Consider the following 15192-nt stretch of genomic DNA (forward strand, 5'->3'; position numbering starts at 1 on the left):
CTTATTTTGAAAGACTTAACCGGATACTGATTTACTGCTCAAAACAATCTCATATTTTAGAGAAAAGGGAAATTTAATTTAAAGCCAACTGAAGCATTAGGTCGATGTGTAGCATATAAAGGAATTTGGGTCAACAGCAGTCATTTTAAGCTCAGAAATGAGCGTCACTCTGGATATTAAACTAAAAAGAGCCAATAAAGTCTATCATGAGGGGGTAAGTGACTCAGTCAACTCCTGACACCAACCAATATGTCTTTGTTAGGCTAATTTACGGTCTGGTGTTTTTATTTTCTACCTAAATGTAGGTAAAACCAGTGTAAGAAAAGTTAGCTTATTGCTTTAGCAACAAGCTAACTCAGTCACATGACCACCAGCTGGTCTGCGTTCCGATGTTTGTTACCTTAACGAGACCAGAAGCATCAGTTTACCTTATCAGTGTTAAACCAGGAAGACAGCTCTTTAAATATTATATGATTTGATATATATTGGTTAAAAGAGCTGCAGCTGATATGATTGTTGGTGCTTTTTGTTAGCAAGACTGGTTATGGTCTTTTAAACCAAAATAAATGGACTGATGAGAGAGCCTGCACTAGATTATGCTAAACTAACACTATGCTGAAACATTTCAATTCAGTTTATTTATATAACGCCAGTTCACTAGATCATACAGTCAACTGATTCAAAGTTTTCTAAGGAAAACCAGTTGATTGCATCAACTTATTGACTTTTCAGCAATCCCTCACACTAAGCATGCTTGTAGCGACAATGGAGAGGAAAAACTCCCTTTTAACAGAAAGAAACCTCCAGTAGAACCAGGCTCAGTGTGAGCGGCCATCTGCTGAGGCCGACTGGGGTTCAAGGAGACAGAAGAAGACATACAGAAAGAAGCAGAGATACAACAGGAAACTGTAAACCAGCTCCACAGGCAGCCCCGTCCAGCAGACACGCAGCAAGGCAGATGAGCTCTGAGCAAGCTCCCATGTCAGAGGATGAAAGAGAGCACATCCAGCTAGTCACAGTCAGAGAAACAGGACTACACTGAAAAACACAGATTTTAATGCATAAACGGCCTAAATCAAACCCAGGTTAATCTCTGAAGTGTCTCTACCATTGAATCGTGTTTGTTATACTGTTATTATCCATCCATCCATTTTCTGATACGCTTAATCCCAAGTGAGGTCACAAGAGGTGCTGGTGCCTATCTCCAGCTGTCTACGGGCGAGAGGCGGGTTACACCCTGGACAGGTCGCCAGTCCATCGCAGGGCAACACAGAGCCAAACAACCATGCACGCACACACTCACACCTAAGGAGAATTTAGAGAAGCCAACTAACCTAACAATCATGTTTTTGGACTGTGGGAGGAAGCCGGAGTACCCAGAGAGAACCCATGCATGCTCAGGGAGAACATGCAAACTCCATGCAGAAAGACCCCGGGCCACTGCGCCACTGAGCAGCCCACTGTTATTACTGTTGTCATTTTAAACCCATCTGATGAGTTATAACGACCCCAAAACAAGAGGAGAAAATCTTCTTAACTGAACAAAACCCATCCAAGCCCAGCCACTCTACTCAACTATAGGCTTTATTAAAAACTTAGATTTTTTTTATCATTTTGTATACACTCGTGTATACAAAAAAAGAAAGATTGAGAGTGAAGCGTTCTGTTAGGAACATAAGGATCAATCTGATCTCTGATATAAGATGGGATTATTTAGAGCTTTTTATGCGAGTAGCAGGATTTTATATTCTATCCTGGATTTGATAATTCAATCAACCATTAAATGTTGCTGTGACTGTTGGGATAGGGAGCTTTAGATGAGATGTTTTTTTAGACATTTTTTGATGTAAACATGCCTACATGCTTATTTAAAGATTAATGTTCTCCTGCCTTTCCCATTTTCGATGAGTGGTTAAAAGAAATGAGACTATGATGATGTTTTATACTTGCTGATTCAGAGTTCCCAGACCTCATTTTCATTTGAGCACACACAACAAATCTGCTTCAGTTACTTTATTTTTTTCAGGGATTTGTAGGGACATCAGGGTAGTTTTCTTGTAAGTTTTTTGGGGTTTCTTTTCTCTCGTTGGCCTTTTTTTCTCCTCCAAACTGAATTAATGTGCAAGAGTCTGAACCTCTGTGGTTTTATCCGTCTGCTGTTTCCAAGGAAACGGTGGCTGGCGTCATCCTGCTGTCTTGCAAAGAGGCGATGCAGCATCACGGCATCTCTCTCAGCATGGAGGGCATCGTCAACCTGCAGCTCAGCTCCAAGAGTGTCGGCGTCTTCGAAGCCTTCTACAACTCCGTCAAGGTGGGCCGCTACTGACTGAAGGCTTACTGTGTACTGTGAGGATAAACACTATCAATCAATGCTTTCCCACTGTTGCTTTAACTTAGGAATGCTTTGTTTGTATATTTAATGGGAATACGATATTCAAAAACTTTATAAAAATATTTCTTGGGGTCAAGCATTCAAGTTAGGCTTTTTAAAAGCAACTAGAAACCTCAGATGTGGCTTCTAACTTATAAGAACCTCTTTCAAATGTGGTCCTAAAGCAGACTTTTTAAATGCAACCCCAGTTGAAATAATTAAATGAGGCTTTGACATCACATTTTTGCCGCCCACCGGTTAGCAAAACAGACAAGAGCTGGGGTAACTGTGCGCAGCAGAGAAACTGCAAGACGATTGTTTGTAAACACAGATAAAACTTTATTCAGGCCTTATTTAAACAAATCCTTTGGATCTGGGGTCTCAAGATTTTAAAATGCTGGAGGTTAGCGAGCTTGTAATGACCTGCATTCTGGTGGAAATAAATGAGCTCAGAGCCAGATTTTAAGAGGATAAAAGAGGGAGTGTGGTGGCTAAAAGTTCGGCAAATAACTATTTCAAGGAGAGAGACAGAAATCATAATTTCTACTATTGTGTTTGCAGCCCATCCAGCTAATTAGCAGCAACGTCGAGGTGGCCAAGGCAGGGAAAATCCCAGGAGGGAAGACGGAGATCCCCTTCGAGTTTCCCCTAAACACAAAAGGCAACAAAGTGCTGTATGAGACCTACCACGGCGTCTTTGTGAACATCCAGGTAAAGCTGAAAGGTGGCAGTGGCGGTTCTACACCAGATTTAATACGGGCTGTGTGTTTTCATGGGGGTACAGAAAAAGAATCAAACAAAAAACAGGGCAAAAGTTCATAATTTAAAATACACGTAAGTGTATAACGAAGATCCACTCTGCAATGAATGGAGTCAAATTTCCACGTAGTTTAGTTTAATTAAAATTGATGTTATTCCATTTTAAAATGTGTATTTTTGGTTTGAAAGTATTATAGATTATAAATTAATTTTACTTGATCTAAAATTAAAAATGGCTCCCCATGAAAAAAAAACAACTAAAATAACTTGTTTCTAAATTAATATCCATTTTGCAATTTTAGGTCAATATGTATTTATTATTCAGCAAATATTACATATTTTTTACTTATTTAAAATGAAAATGAACAGTTTTAATCAAATCAGAATTAGAACAGAATAAAAACGGAGAAATTTAGCTGTTGAAATTTGATTATTTGAAATTACATTTGGCAGTTTTATGACTAATATCTTAATTTTTAAATAACATTTAAAAGGACCAGTTCTACAGGTGCACTGGCCCTGTATTGGCCCCCTTGTCTAGAATGGTCCATGCTTTGTGGTTCTGCTAAAAGGAGTAAATTGGGAATCAGAAATAGATCAGATCAGTTCTCCAGATTTTGGACTATTTTTCAGATGCTTTTGTCGGCTAAGCCAATTAAACTCTAGCCGTGATATAGAAATAAAAAGAAAGGAGAGGTGCCTGGCTGCTGATCTGCACTGTGAGGTATCCTGCACTGTTAGAACCGGAAGTTTATTCATAAAGACTTTCAAAGTAAAAGCTAGCTTCCTTTCACAAACAAGTGTTGTTAAGCTGGAAACTAGTGTACACGCACAATTTTACTCCCCACCAAACTCCTATCTGGAGTAATAGATATGTGCTACATAGAAATAAGTCTCTGTATTTGGATCGCTGGATGGGAAAGGGCATTTGGTCTATAAAACATTTTCTAAACCACAATAGAGGTTGGCTGACCTATGAGGATTTTTGCTTACTGTATAATTTAAACTGCTCCTATGCTCAGTTTAACACTGTCATAAACTCTAATATGAGAGCAAACACGTGCTGCGTGCTATTCTTGAAGGCTTTGAATACAACTTCTGGAATAACCTTCCGGTACTGACAGTACAGGATACCCCATTTTGCTGGTCTGCAACGAAAGGTGCTGACAGTGCAGGTCTGCAGCCAGACTCTCTTTAAACATTTTATCTACCTGAAAGTGTGATAATGTAAGATTCTGGAGTGCTGCATTCCTGCATGTTTCCTATTCAGTACACCCTCCGCTGTGACCTGAAGCGCCCCCTGCTGGCCAAAGACCTGAGCAGGAACTGTGAGTTCATCGTTCACTGTCAGGTAGGTCAGCACATCATCTGCTGCTTCTGTTCATTTAAACATTGATTTACCTTTACTTTTCTTATCAGCCACAGAAGGCCAAAGTTGTCCCAACCCCGGTCAAGTTCACCATCACCCCCGACACTTTGCAGAACATCCGCGAGGTGAGGGCATCCTCCACCCCCCACAGTCCTTAGAAATGTGGAAATATTTACGTTGGATGAAAACTGCTGCAAATCACAAGTGGATTTTTATTTATTTTTTCTCCTTAGAGGAGTCTGCTGCCAAAGTTTCTGATCAGAGGACATTTAGACGCCACCAGCTGTGTGATCAGCCAGCCCCTGACTGGAGAGGTGGTGGTGGAGAAGTCAGAGGTCCCCGTCAAGAGCATCGAACTGCAGCTAGTTCGAGTGGAAACCTGCGGTGAGTGTCCTTCCCTTCGTAGCCGCTCTGATCCCAGTAGCCCAGCTGCAGGTTAACAGTTTGTGCGTTCAGGCTGTGCTGAGGGATACGCCCGAGACGCCACCGAGATCCAAAACATCCAGATAGCAGAAGGAGACGTTTGTCATGGCCTCCCGATCCCCATCTACATGGTCTTCCCCAGACTGTTCACCTGCCCCACCCTGGAGACCACCAACTTCAAAGTTGGTGAGTGAAACCTGTCAGAGGACTCGGCCCTCTTTGATAGTACGAGTCATAAGCTCTGATGGAAAAAATAACCTGATGCGTTTCTTCCCCCCTCAGAATTTGAAATCAACATCGTCATTGTCCTTCATGATGATCACCTGATCACAGAGAACTTCCCTCTGAAGCTCTGCAGAGTCTGAACCCCTCTGCAGCTTCCGGTGACGACGTTTGGATCCTCAGAGGATCAAATCAGCTCCTGGGAGGAATGAAGTCAATCCTCCAAAAACTGGAAGGCATCGGTGGAATGATAGAATGTATTTAATGATCAGTTCTAATCTGACTGAATTCCTGTATGTAAAATTATTAAGATAAAGTAATGTAAACCAGAAACAGAGCCAGAGCTGTACACTGTATAAAGTGATTCCCAATATTAACATGGATATATTTCTACACGAAATGAATCTCATGTCATTACATGTTTTTCCTTAATTTTGTGCAGCAGTTCTATTAAGAATCTGATCCTGCAGGTTTATGGATCATCTTGAATGATGCTGGTTCTGATTCTAAAAGCAGAATCAGCCTCTTGGATTCAAAGGAGTTTGGAAGGTTACCATTTGTGGGAATTTTTTTGTAACTTTCAATTAAATTAAATCCAAACTAGTTTGAGGTTTTTTTTTTTTTTTTTTTTATTTTGTTCCTCCATTCAAATACCAAAATATGTTGGTCCAGAGCCACATTTTTACACACATACATCTGAAAATCCTTAGATTCAAACAAATAGGCATGTTTTAGAGGACCATGGGACATGGGGATGGTGTCTCTGTGTTTAACCTGAAGAGGATGCCAAAAACCTTCCAGAAACAAAAGCAGGATTTCAACAAACATGCAGTAAATTGTCAAAATAGGTACATATACAGCACAACGGAGTATTAGGCCCAGGCTAGAGAATTATTTTTAAAATTATGAGAATTAAGTCAGAAAATTATAATAAAGTGAAATTACGAGATTAAAGTTAAGAGAATAGTCAAAATTATGAGACTAAAGTTAATGAGAATAAAGTCAAAATTTCCGCTTTTGCCAACATTGGATACCTAAATCCAGCGTTTGGTAGGTGAAAGGCTTCCCTGCTGTCAGTCTCCCTGTTCTCCAGAGCATTTAACAGGTTTGAGAATCTTTGGTTACGTTTGGGTGAAACTGATCCCTTTCTGATGGCTGATCTGGTTAAATGCTGTAAACACTATAAAGCTCCAGCTCACGCTATAGAGCAGGAATGGCCGACTCCAGTCCTTGAAGACCAGAGTCCAGACTGCTGATACCAGAGAGGCCAACCTCGGGCGATTCGTAATCCTAAAGATTTTCAGAGGTCAAAAATATTTAAGCCATTTGTGGAAGAGCCTAATGGTTACAAAAGGTTTAAACTGGCATCGTTGAATATATCCATCCATCATCTAACACGCTTGTCCCGAGTGGGCTCACGCCAATCTCCAGCAGTCAATGGGCGAGAGACACCCTGGACAGGTTCACACACACGCTCACACCTAAGGAGAATTTAGACAAGTCAATTAACCTAACAGTCATGTTTTTGGACTGTGGGAGGAAGCCAGAATACCCGGAGAGAACCCACGCATGCTCAGAGAGAACATGCAAACTCCATGCAGAAAGAGCCCAGACCGGGAATCGAACCTTCTTGCTGCAAGCCAACAGTGCTACCCACTGCACCACTCATCAGCCATTGATTGGGTTTACACCTGTACATTAAGGTGGAAAAAAGTGTTAACAGCTTCATAAATTAGGATGCACAAAGAAAAATCTAATTATAGTTGCATTAACAAAGAAAATAGAAAGTAAAATATACATTAACACTCAGTATAGTCTCTGGCCACTTTATTAGATACACCTGTTCAACTGCTTAACACAATTTTCTAATCAGCCAATCACATGGCAGCAATTCTATGCATTTAGACATGGTGAAGACGATCTGCTGCAGTTCAAACCGAAGGTCAGAATGCAGAAGAAATGTGATTTAAGTGACATTGAACATGGCATGATTGTTGGTGCCAGATTGGCTGATCTACTGGGACGTTCAAAACCGTTTCTAGGGTTTACAGAGAATGGTGCGAAACAGTAGTAATGGTCTGTTCATCAGTAAGCAATAGATACTGTTACAACTGAAACCAGTGGCCTGCTCAGATTCTGATCATTATATTGTTTAACCAAACTTTTTTTAACCAACTAGATTGGGTGCAAAAACAACCAATCTATTCGTAGAATCCATCCAAACTATCGAACTGACCTCATCTCTCCTATAAACTCCCACATCTCGATGTGAAACAGAGGCTGTTTAAATGCCTGTTGAAGTTTCGTGGGCAAGCTGAACCACTTCCTGAAGCGGTCACTTGGTATGGCGTGGTTGCGAGGCTTCGTACATCATTGATTTTGGCCCCTCCTCTAAATGAGGCAAACCTCAAAAGGCGCTTTGCGGAAATGCCCCCTCCACTACTCAACATGCCCCAAAGCCTTGGCTCATCTCATCACTACAAAACAAAAATATTCAGTGAGCGTCTGTTCTGTGGATACAAATGCCTTGTTCATGCCAGAGGTCAAGAGAATGGCCAGGTTGGTAGAAAGGAAACAATAACTCTGCCACTCGCTACAACCAAGGTATTCAGAAGAGCATCTCTGAATTTAAAACACATCAAACCTTGAGGATGGGCTACTGCAGCAGAAACTTCTAGATATTACCCTGCTCCGAGCAATCTGATGATTGTAGAGAACCTCTAAACCAGGGATGTCAAACTGCTTCCAGAAAGGGCCGTGTGGTTGCAGGTTTTCTTTCCAAAACAATGGGCCACCAGACTCCAGTCATCTCATCAAGTGAGTCCAGTCTTAACATGATGACTTGAATAGATGAATGGAGTCTGGTGTGCCATCGCTTGGTTGCAAAGAAAGCCTGCAGCCACACGGCCCTTTCTGAAAGCAGTTTGACACCTGTGCTCTAAACAAAGGATGGGATTCAGCCATGTGATTCAGGGGTGCTGGATCATAGGTACTGTCCCTGAGGGGCTAGAGTTGTTCATTTCTGCTGTATAGGATCCTCTACAAAGTTCCCAGTCTGATCTCTTCTGGAATTTCAGGTTTGTAGGAGAAAAATATTTTAGAGCTGGACACATGAACACACAAAAGATGAGCTCCAACACAAAGCTGTTTATTTCCTCAGGTTAGCAAACAATCCTTAAAAGCAGGAAACAACAAGCAATCAAACAAACTAAAACACATAACAAATTTGGAGTTTAAAGAAATTAATTTAAAAATAAGAATAAAAGCAGAAATGATGGCGGTGGGGGGTAGAGGGACAGACATCAGGGAGCTTTGCGTCTCCTGCTGGACAGAACGGGGAACTCATCAGGTATCAGTGCGTGGTTCCTGCAGGTGGGACAGGTGTTCTTCTCCTTCAGCCATGATCTGATGCACTGAAAGCAAACAGAACCAGACCTTAGAACCAGAAAGCTCTGCGGCGTAGATGTGTCTTCAGAGCGGCTCTCACCTCATCGTGGAACGTGTGTCTGCACTCCAGCACGCACGAGTCCTCCTGACTCATGTCTTCGTGGCAGATGATGCACGGGTCCTCCATGTTGAGCTGCAATCAAAGCTCAAAGTCAGACAGTTCTCACCCTGGAAGGCCATCAATGAATACATAGAACACCCGATTAAGAATATTAGTTGGCTGAAGCAGGAGCATTGGTTTTAAGAGAAGAAAAAAAGTTATAAATTAGACAAAGTTAATTCTGGCTGGAAAAGCTTTTCAGGTAATTGTTTTTGTGGTAAATTTCCTTATAATCATGCTTATTTTAAATTCTATTAAGGTCTGATAGCAAATAAATGTTTTTAAAATTCCCCACTGTTGTTATCCAGCTTTAATAGTGAATCGAGATATTTTGAGGCCTATGGCAGGAATTATGCTGACATGTCCCATCTGTGATGTTGGAATGCCGGCTGCAGACCCAAATATTTTGGAATGATTCATTCCTGAAACACTTCATATACGATTCCATCCAAAGCAGAACCGCTTCCACTGCTCTGATGATGGTAAATATTTTAGAGAAGGAAAATTCTTGAATTTATATAAAATAAAACGGAGACCTGAATGAAATCAGACACTTTGGATCAGGAAGCATTTTATGAGTTAGGAGAACTTAATGGTTCAATTTAATCGACTGTCCTGGACTTACAGCGCTGGGGTTTTTGACTGCTTTGGCTCCGACCGACTGCCACGCTGTATGCTGGGTTAGGGCTGGACTGGATCGACCCATGATGTTGGTTCTGACAGATTTCAGTGTTTCCTGGAAAAAAAAAAAGTCTGCTTTTGTCTGCTTTTGATCAACTCCATTCTCTTAATTTAAAGAATTTTATCTACCTGATGATCGAGGATGATTTGTGTCACTCCGCTGACGACCTCCTGTAACGACACGCTGTTCAGGTTCCCGCCTCTAGACGAACGAAACTCCTGAATGAACCTCATCAGTTCAGACCTGAAGAAAAACAGGAAATCGAATCCATCCTTCAGACTAACAGGATCCTGCTGCACTGTTTAAAACACAGCCGTTTGCTGGACCAGCTCTTTACCTTGAAGAGTCTGGGAAAATGGCAGTCAAGTTCTCCATGGCTTTCTCAAACACAGGTCTGTGCAGCTTGTAAGGAGAAGTGGCCGACGCTTCGGCTGCAGAGCGAGGAGAAGCGCTGCGGGCGGCCTGAGCTGACATCAGAGGGTGAAACTCTTTGGCTGTTGCAGAGAGCTGCAACATCCACACAAAAAAAGAGAAACATCTCAGGTCTCTGCATTCTAGCAAATCATCTTAGAGATGCACAGATCAGGCTTTCAGTTAGTTAGAAATCTTAACGTGGTTTTAGTATAAGGACCTGATGGCTCAAGTTCTGCACTTGAAAAGTGTGCATGAGTACTCTGGATGAAAAGAAATAAATGTTCTAGTAACAGACTTGTTTTTTTTGAAAAAAAAAAAAGCCTGTTCTTAAGTGAATGCAACCAACATGTTGTACTGGTCTTACTGGTGATGTTACAGCCTGAGGTTTGTCTTTGGCCTGAGGCGGCTGACTGGCCGCTCTGTCTTTATTCAGCTCATCCTGCTGCTCCTGGAATCGTTGCTGTGGACAGAAATAGAACAGTTTCAGTCATGTTCCTATAAAAATATTAAAATGAATGCTTGCATATTTTTTCCCATTTGATTTATTCACACATGTTTAATTGAGAAGAATGTTAAATATTTCAAGTTTATTTTTTGTTCACAGTAAAGGTTAAACCCAATGGCACCTGAGCAGTGGAGATGTTCTTCTCCACTTCTTCCATCTTTGCTTTGCAGCTGTCCCTCATCATTTCCAGCTCCTGGCTCGAGTTTCTGGGAAAAAAATGAAAGAAAACTTCTTATTACCTTTTTGGTTTGGCAGGAAACAAAAATAGCAGAGATAATCAAATACATTTTTTATGGAGTTCCACATCTTTTGACCAGCCTCTCACTGCCAACAAAGGCAACAGAAAACAGGTGCCAAAATGACCACAGATGGTGCTGTTGTTAAGTTCTGACTCTTCCTAAAGTATAATACAGTTTTCATTTGATGATCCCACAGGAATCTGGATTCAATGTCCCAATTGTATTCATGACAAATCAAACCAAGATCCAGCAACTATAAGGTAAAGGAACACTTAGAATAATAAACTTAGTTTGCAATATAAAGTTAAAATTCTCACACAAAATTGGAAAATTATTTAAAAATCACATTTAATTCAAAATTCTGCTAACAGTATACGCAGAAATTCTTAATTTTTATAAGTTTTAATAGCATGTGAGTGCGAGCTGCAAATTCTCGTTCTTTGCCATCTGTATGAAGAGAGATACCTTCATTCTTTAGTGCCATTTTAATTAATCCAAAAAAACAAAAAACAGAAAAGGTCCACAGAAATGTGCATTGAGGGATTTTAACATTTAAAACAAGTGCTTTTCTCAAGACCCTATTCTTTAAAGACATTCTAAAACTGCATTATCCATAAATTAAAATGCTAAAGCTTTCGCTTTAGGTCAATTGTGCTGAACAAGCTAGCATTGTAACCAGAAGTTCTTAAATCTCTCATACTGTGAACTGCAGGTGATTGGCTGCTCTGTGGAGCCTTGTTAGTTCAGTATGAATCCTCTTTCCTGGCCAATAGTATATTCCCACCGAGCAGCGCAGTGAGACACAGCGCACACGGTTGTAAAGTTTTGCTTCGAGCGACTTGAGTATAGAGGCCAGTTTAGTTGCAGAATATAAGGTCTATGGTTGGAGTGTAGACTGAATCAGTCATGCTTTCTACCTTTAAGTTTGAACACTCACTTTTGCACACTGACTGCTGTCTAAGGTCCTTCCCACACATAAAAATGACACAACATAGGCCAAGTTATTTTAAATTAAAACCACAGCTGGGCAGTCATTAAAAAGAAATTAGATCACGTTTATTATGTGCTTAATACTATATAATGGCCTTAACTTTTGCTGATTCATTTAATACCTACTAGAACCCTGTGGAGGCACGGAATAATAAACCTTTTAACCCTTCGAATACACCTCCCCTCTCAGCTTCCGTTAATCTTTGTAATCATTGTTTCAATTCTTCACTAATAAAAGGGCCTCATCACTTTGCTGGATTTGGATCTCCTGGAAATGCCTCTATATAAAGCCAGTTTCAGCTAGTCTCCTTGTCTCAGCTGTCGATTGTAATTAAAACTGCGTCCGATAAATTGTCCATTGGACCGTCTCCCTGCTAAGTTAAGGTTACGTTCATACTGCAGCCTGAAGTGACCCAAATCCAATTTTTTTGCCCATATACGACCTGGATCTGATCTTTTCATGGCAGTCTGAACAACACAGATCCCATTTTTTCCAATCCGACCCAGGCCACTTGGCTATGTGGTCCTGAATCCGATACGAATCTGATCTTTTTCAAATGTGACCTGCGTCTGAACAGCCAGGTCAGATTAATCTGACCTGTAGCCATTAATACCCGATCACTATTGACTATAAGGTCACTATTATGCGTCTTGCTACGCAGAGGCGGCAAGAAAAGCAACAACCATGGCAAATGACGATGCAGAGAGCAGTATTTATGTTTAAACATATTGAAAAAATTGTGTTTTTATGTTTGGAAAAGACCGTTAGATGCCCGCCGGCACTACCATCCATGTTTACTTCTGAAAAAAAAAAAAGAACATGTGACGTTATTGCGTCCTCTACTGCGCATGCGGGACACTTGCGTTGTATGACTGCAGTTCACACAGGAGATCACATACAAGTCGCATATATATGTAAATACGACCGGGAATGAAAAAAATTGGAATTGAGCATCAAGGCCTGCAGTGTGAACACAGCCAAAGACGACTTCTTCACAACTGGTCCATGTAGTCTTTCCTACCAAATAAACACTTGTTTTCTGGCTGGACGCGTCCCAGCTGTACTCAAACATGCCGTGCTACACCTAACTTATTAGAATCAGAGAACCAGCATTTGCCGTTTTTGGACCCAATATGTGCCAAAGGTTTGGATAATTTTAAATCACTCTTTAATGCTCATTATATTTATTTCCATTTTAATAAGGTCTGAGTCTGTAAACTACCCATCTTGTTTTTTTCTTATCCCAAATGTACTGAATGCACATTTGAATTTATTAAAACTGTACAGCACTATGGTGCAGTTACCAGCTTTTTAAAAAGTCCTACATCTATAAAATTGACATTGAATAATGATCTATGACTCTTATGACCTAATATTTAGATTGAGGAACTTTAGGCTTATTAACATTATCACTATTGGGCTTCTGATGCAACAAATGCAAAGAAAAACACTTGCAGCTTTTCTCCATGTTACCGTAGCTAAATTTTCCCCTGCTGCAGGGAGATTGTTAGCACAGCTTAAAGCCCTCTGAGGCCTAAAGCTGCTGTCTGTCAGCCTCCCACCCCGACCTGTGATCTCCCCCTTCTCACCTGTGCGCTGCCTCGTCCAGTTTGTTCAGCAGAGCTTTGGCGTCGGCCAGCTCTCTGTAGAGGCCGTATAAACCCTGATCCCTGCTACTTTCAATTACCGACAGCTGGACAGAACCAAAAAAGCAGATGTATGATTAGTTAAACATGTAGATGGGTCAATGTTTCAACCCTATTCTGCACCTTCTTTAAATTACCCCCTCCCCACTGGAAGGAGTTAGGTCTTGTCAGGTTACCTTAGCAATATGGGACCTTCTAGTAGAAGAGGCTAGCAAAGCCTTGCAGCGCTTTATCTCATCCTCCAAACTCATCTTCTCAGCTGCTGACTGATTGCTGAGGGAAGCAAAGGCAATAAGTGAGAAATTCAGCCAAGATTTCAAGAAACCCTGAGTTTCTGCTGCAGCTCACCTCAGCTCCAAGAAGTCATTGAGTTTGGCTTCATAGCTGCTCCTCTTCTCTCTGATGTTCCTGGAGAGGCTGCATGTGGAGGAAAATGTCAAACTAAACAATCAAACTGAAAAACACCAAGCATGAACCAGGCTTAAAGGCTACTACATTCAATTTAACTTGACTTTAATAAGTCTGGGCAATATCTAAGAGCTTCAGAGGTTGACATTTTGGAACCCTGCTTACCTGCCCTGTTCCTCCACCAGCTGCTCCAGCTCCATCTTCAGGGACTTCAGCTCCTCCTGGTTGGCCTTCTTCTCCTTCTGGTCCTTCTTCACCTCCTCCTCCAGCTTTTGTTGAAACATTACCAGCTCCTTATTGGTCACCTAAAACCGAAACCAAAACTTAATTCACTCAGAAATGGTCAATCTCTTGCAGTTACACTGTGAACGCTCAGAGCAACCTGTATTGCAAAAAACAACAATCCACTGGACTTTGATTCCAAGCTTAAAGATGTTTCACCTCCCATCAAGGAAGCTTTTTCCAATTCAAAATGTCAGAATCAGCGTTGAGCTCGAAGCCTTATGTTCGAAGGTGCCCAGGCCAATAATTGCCCCTAACGACCCCCCTTTCTGAGGTATAGACCTGTATTGGGCATTTCAGGCTAACAAAGAACCCAAACCACTGCCCATTACTAAGGGGCGAACCCGTTCTTGTTCAATTTGAATGTTTTCTGAGCCAAAACAAGTTTCTGGTCCACTCAAAGCCTCAAACTCAACTCTAATTCTGACATTTTGTATTGAAAAAGCTTCCTGGATGGGAAGAGAAATGTCTTCAAACTTGGAAACAAAGTCCAATTTTTATTTTATTTTTTACTTTTTTTGGAATGACTGTGACCTGGATGACTGAGAATCTTCACTGACCTACCTGTATATTTAGAGTGTTGTCATTTATTCGTTTTTCCAATAAAATGATTTCTCTATTGTTACTTGGATCAGGTTTTTCACAGTTTTCAGTTATCTTTATTTGCTCCTCCAGCGCCTTGTTGTTCTTCTCCTGCTTGATGAGATCACCCTGAAAACAAAAAAAAAGATAAATGAAGCTCAAAGAGAAGCTCTTTTTTTTTTAAACCACAGCACATCCTGTGCCAAGCCAACCTTTCTACAAATCAAGATCCTACATCACATCCACTGCTCCAAACCATTACTGGCTGAAATAAATTCTAACAGAGATGCAAGCCGCAACAGGTGTCAAAACCCTCCTGCAGATTTAACACACGTTTCAGTCATGTCCATCCCTAGCATTATATTGGTCTACACTCTTTAAAACCTTGTCAGAAGCATTGAACCCATACTTGGCACCACAGATAGAAGAAATGCAACATTAAGGAAAAGCTATAAAAACATAATTGCTTTTATAGCACTGCTTGCACGTAGAAGAATATTACTGCACTGAAAAACAAAAAATCCACCAAAAGTGTCTTTGTGGTTTAGCAATATAATCCATACAATTAGAGAAAATTAAATATACTCTCAGGGGGTCCAGGGACAAATTCTTCTGTCTGGAATGCAATGTTGAGGCATTTAGGTAAACTTAAAACGGTTCCCACTTAAAGGAAAATTCTGGTTTTTAACACTTTTAGCCCATTTTCTGTAGTGTCCAGGATGAAATCGAATGATCGACACCAAAATTTTGAC

General features: G+C 40.9%; 2 protein-coding genes across 2 annotated transcripts in view; one reads left to right on the plus strand and one right to left on the minus strand.

Moving 5' to 3' along the window:
• Positions 1–5737, plus strand: dscr3 (Down syndrome critical region 3). The gene is made up of 8 exons (XM_015396064.1): positions 1–214; positions 2168–2311; positions 2933–3082; positions 4401–4481; positions 4550–4624; positions 4733–4883; positions 4956–5108; positions 5205–5737. The coding sequence occupies exons 1-8, from the start codon at positions 158–160 to the stop codon at positions 5285–5287; spliced, it is 894 nt and encodes a 297-aa protein (XP_015251550.1). The 5' UTR covers positions 1–157; the 3' UTR covers positions 5288–5737.
• Positions 5738–8277: 2540 nt separating this feature from the next.
• Positions 8278–15192, minus strand: part of LOC107098405 (E3 ubiquitin-protein ligase TTC3-like) — a 35669-nt gene continuing 28754 nt past the window's right edge. The window contains exons 32-43 of the mRNA XM_015396077.1: positions 14423–14569; positions 13742–13881; positions 13517–13585; positions 13345–13441; positions 13112–13215; positions 10414–10498; positions 10152–10247; positions 9711–9880; positions 9502–9616; positions 9317–9427; positions 8632–8724; positions 8278–8557 (exon numbers count right to left, since the gene is read on the minus strand). Coding sequence (XP_015251563.1) covers positions 8447–8557; positions 8632–8724; positions 9317–9427; positions 9502–9616; positions 9711–9880; positions 10152–10247; positions 10414–10498; positions 13112–13215; positions 13345–13441; positions 13517–13585; positions 13742–13881; positions 14423–14569 — 1338 coding nt within the window. The 3' untranslated portion in view covers positions 8278–8446. The remainder of the gene's footprint in view (positions 8558–8631; positions 8725–9316; positions 9428–9501; positions 9617–9710; positions 9881–10151; positions 10248–10413; positions 10499–13111; positions 13216–13344; positions 13442–13516; positions 13586–13741; positions 13882–14422; positions 14570–15192) is intronic.

The sequence above is a fragment of the Cyprinodon variegatus genome, unplaced genomic scaffold (assembly GCF_000732505.1).
Source record: "Cyprinodon variegatus isolate N-32 unplaced genomic scaffold, C_variegatus-1.0 Scaffold774, whole genome shotgun sequence".
NCBI lineage: Eukaryota > Metazoa > Chordata > Actinopteri > Cyprinodontiformes > Cyprinodontidae > Cyprinodon > Cyprinodon variegatus.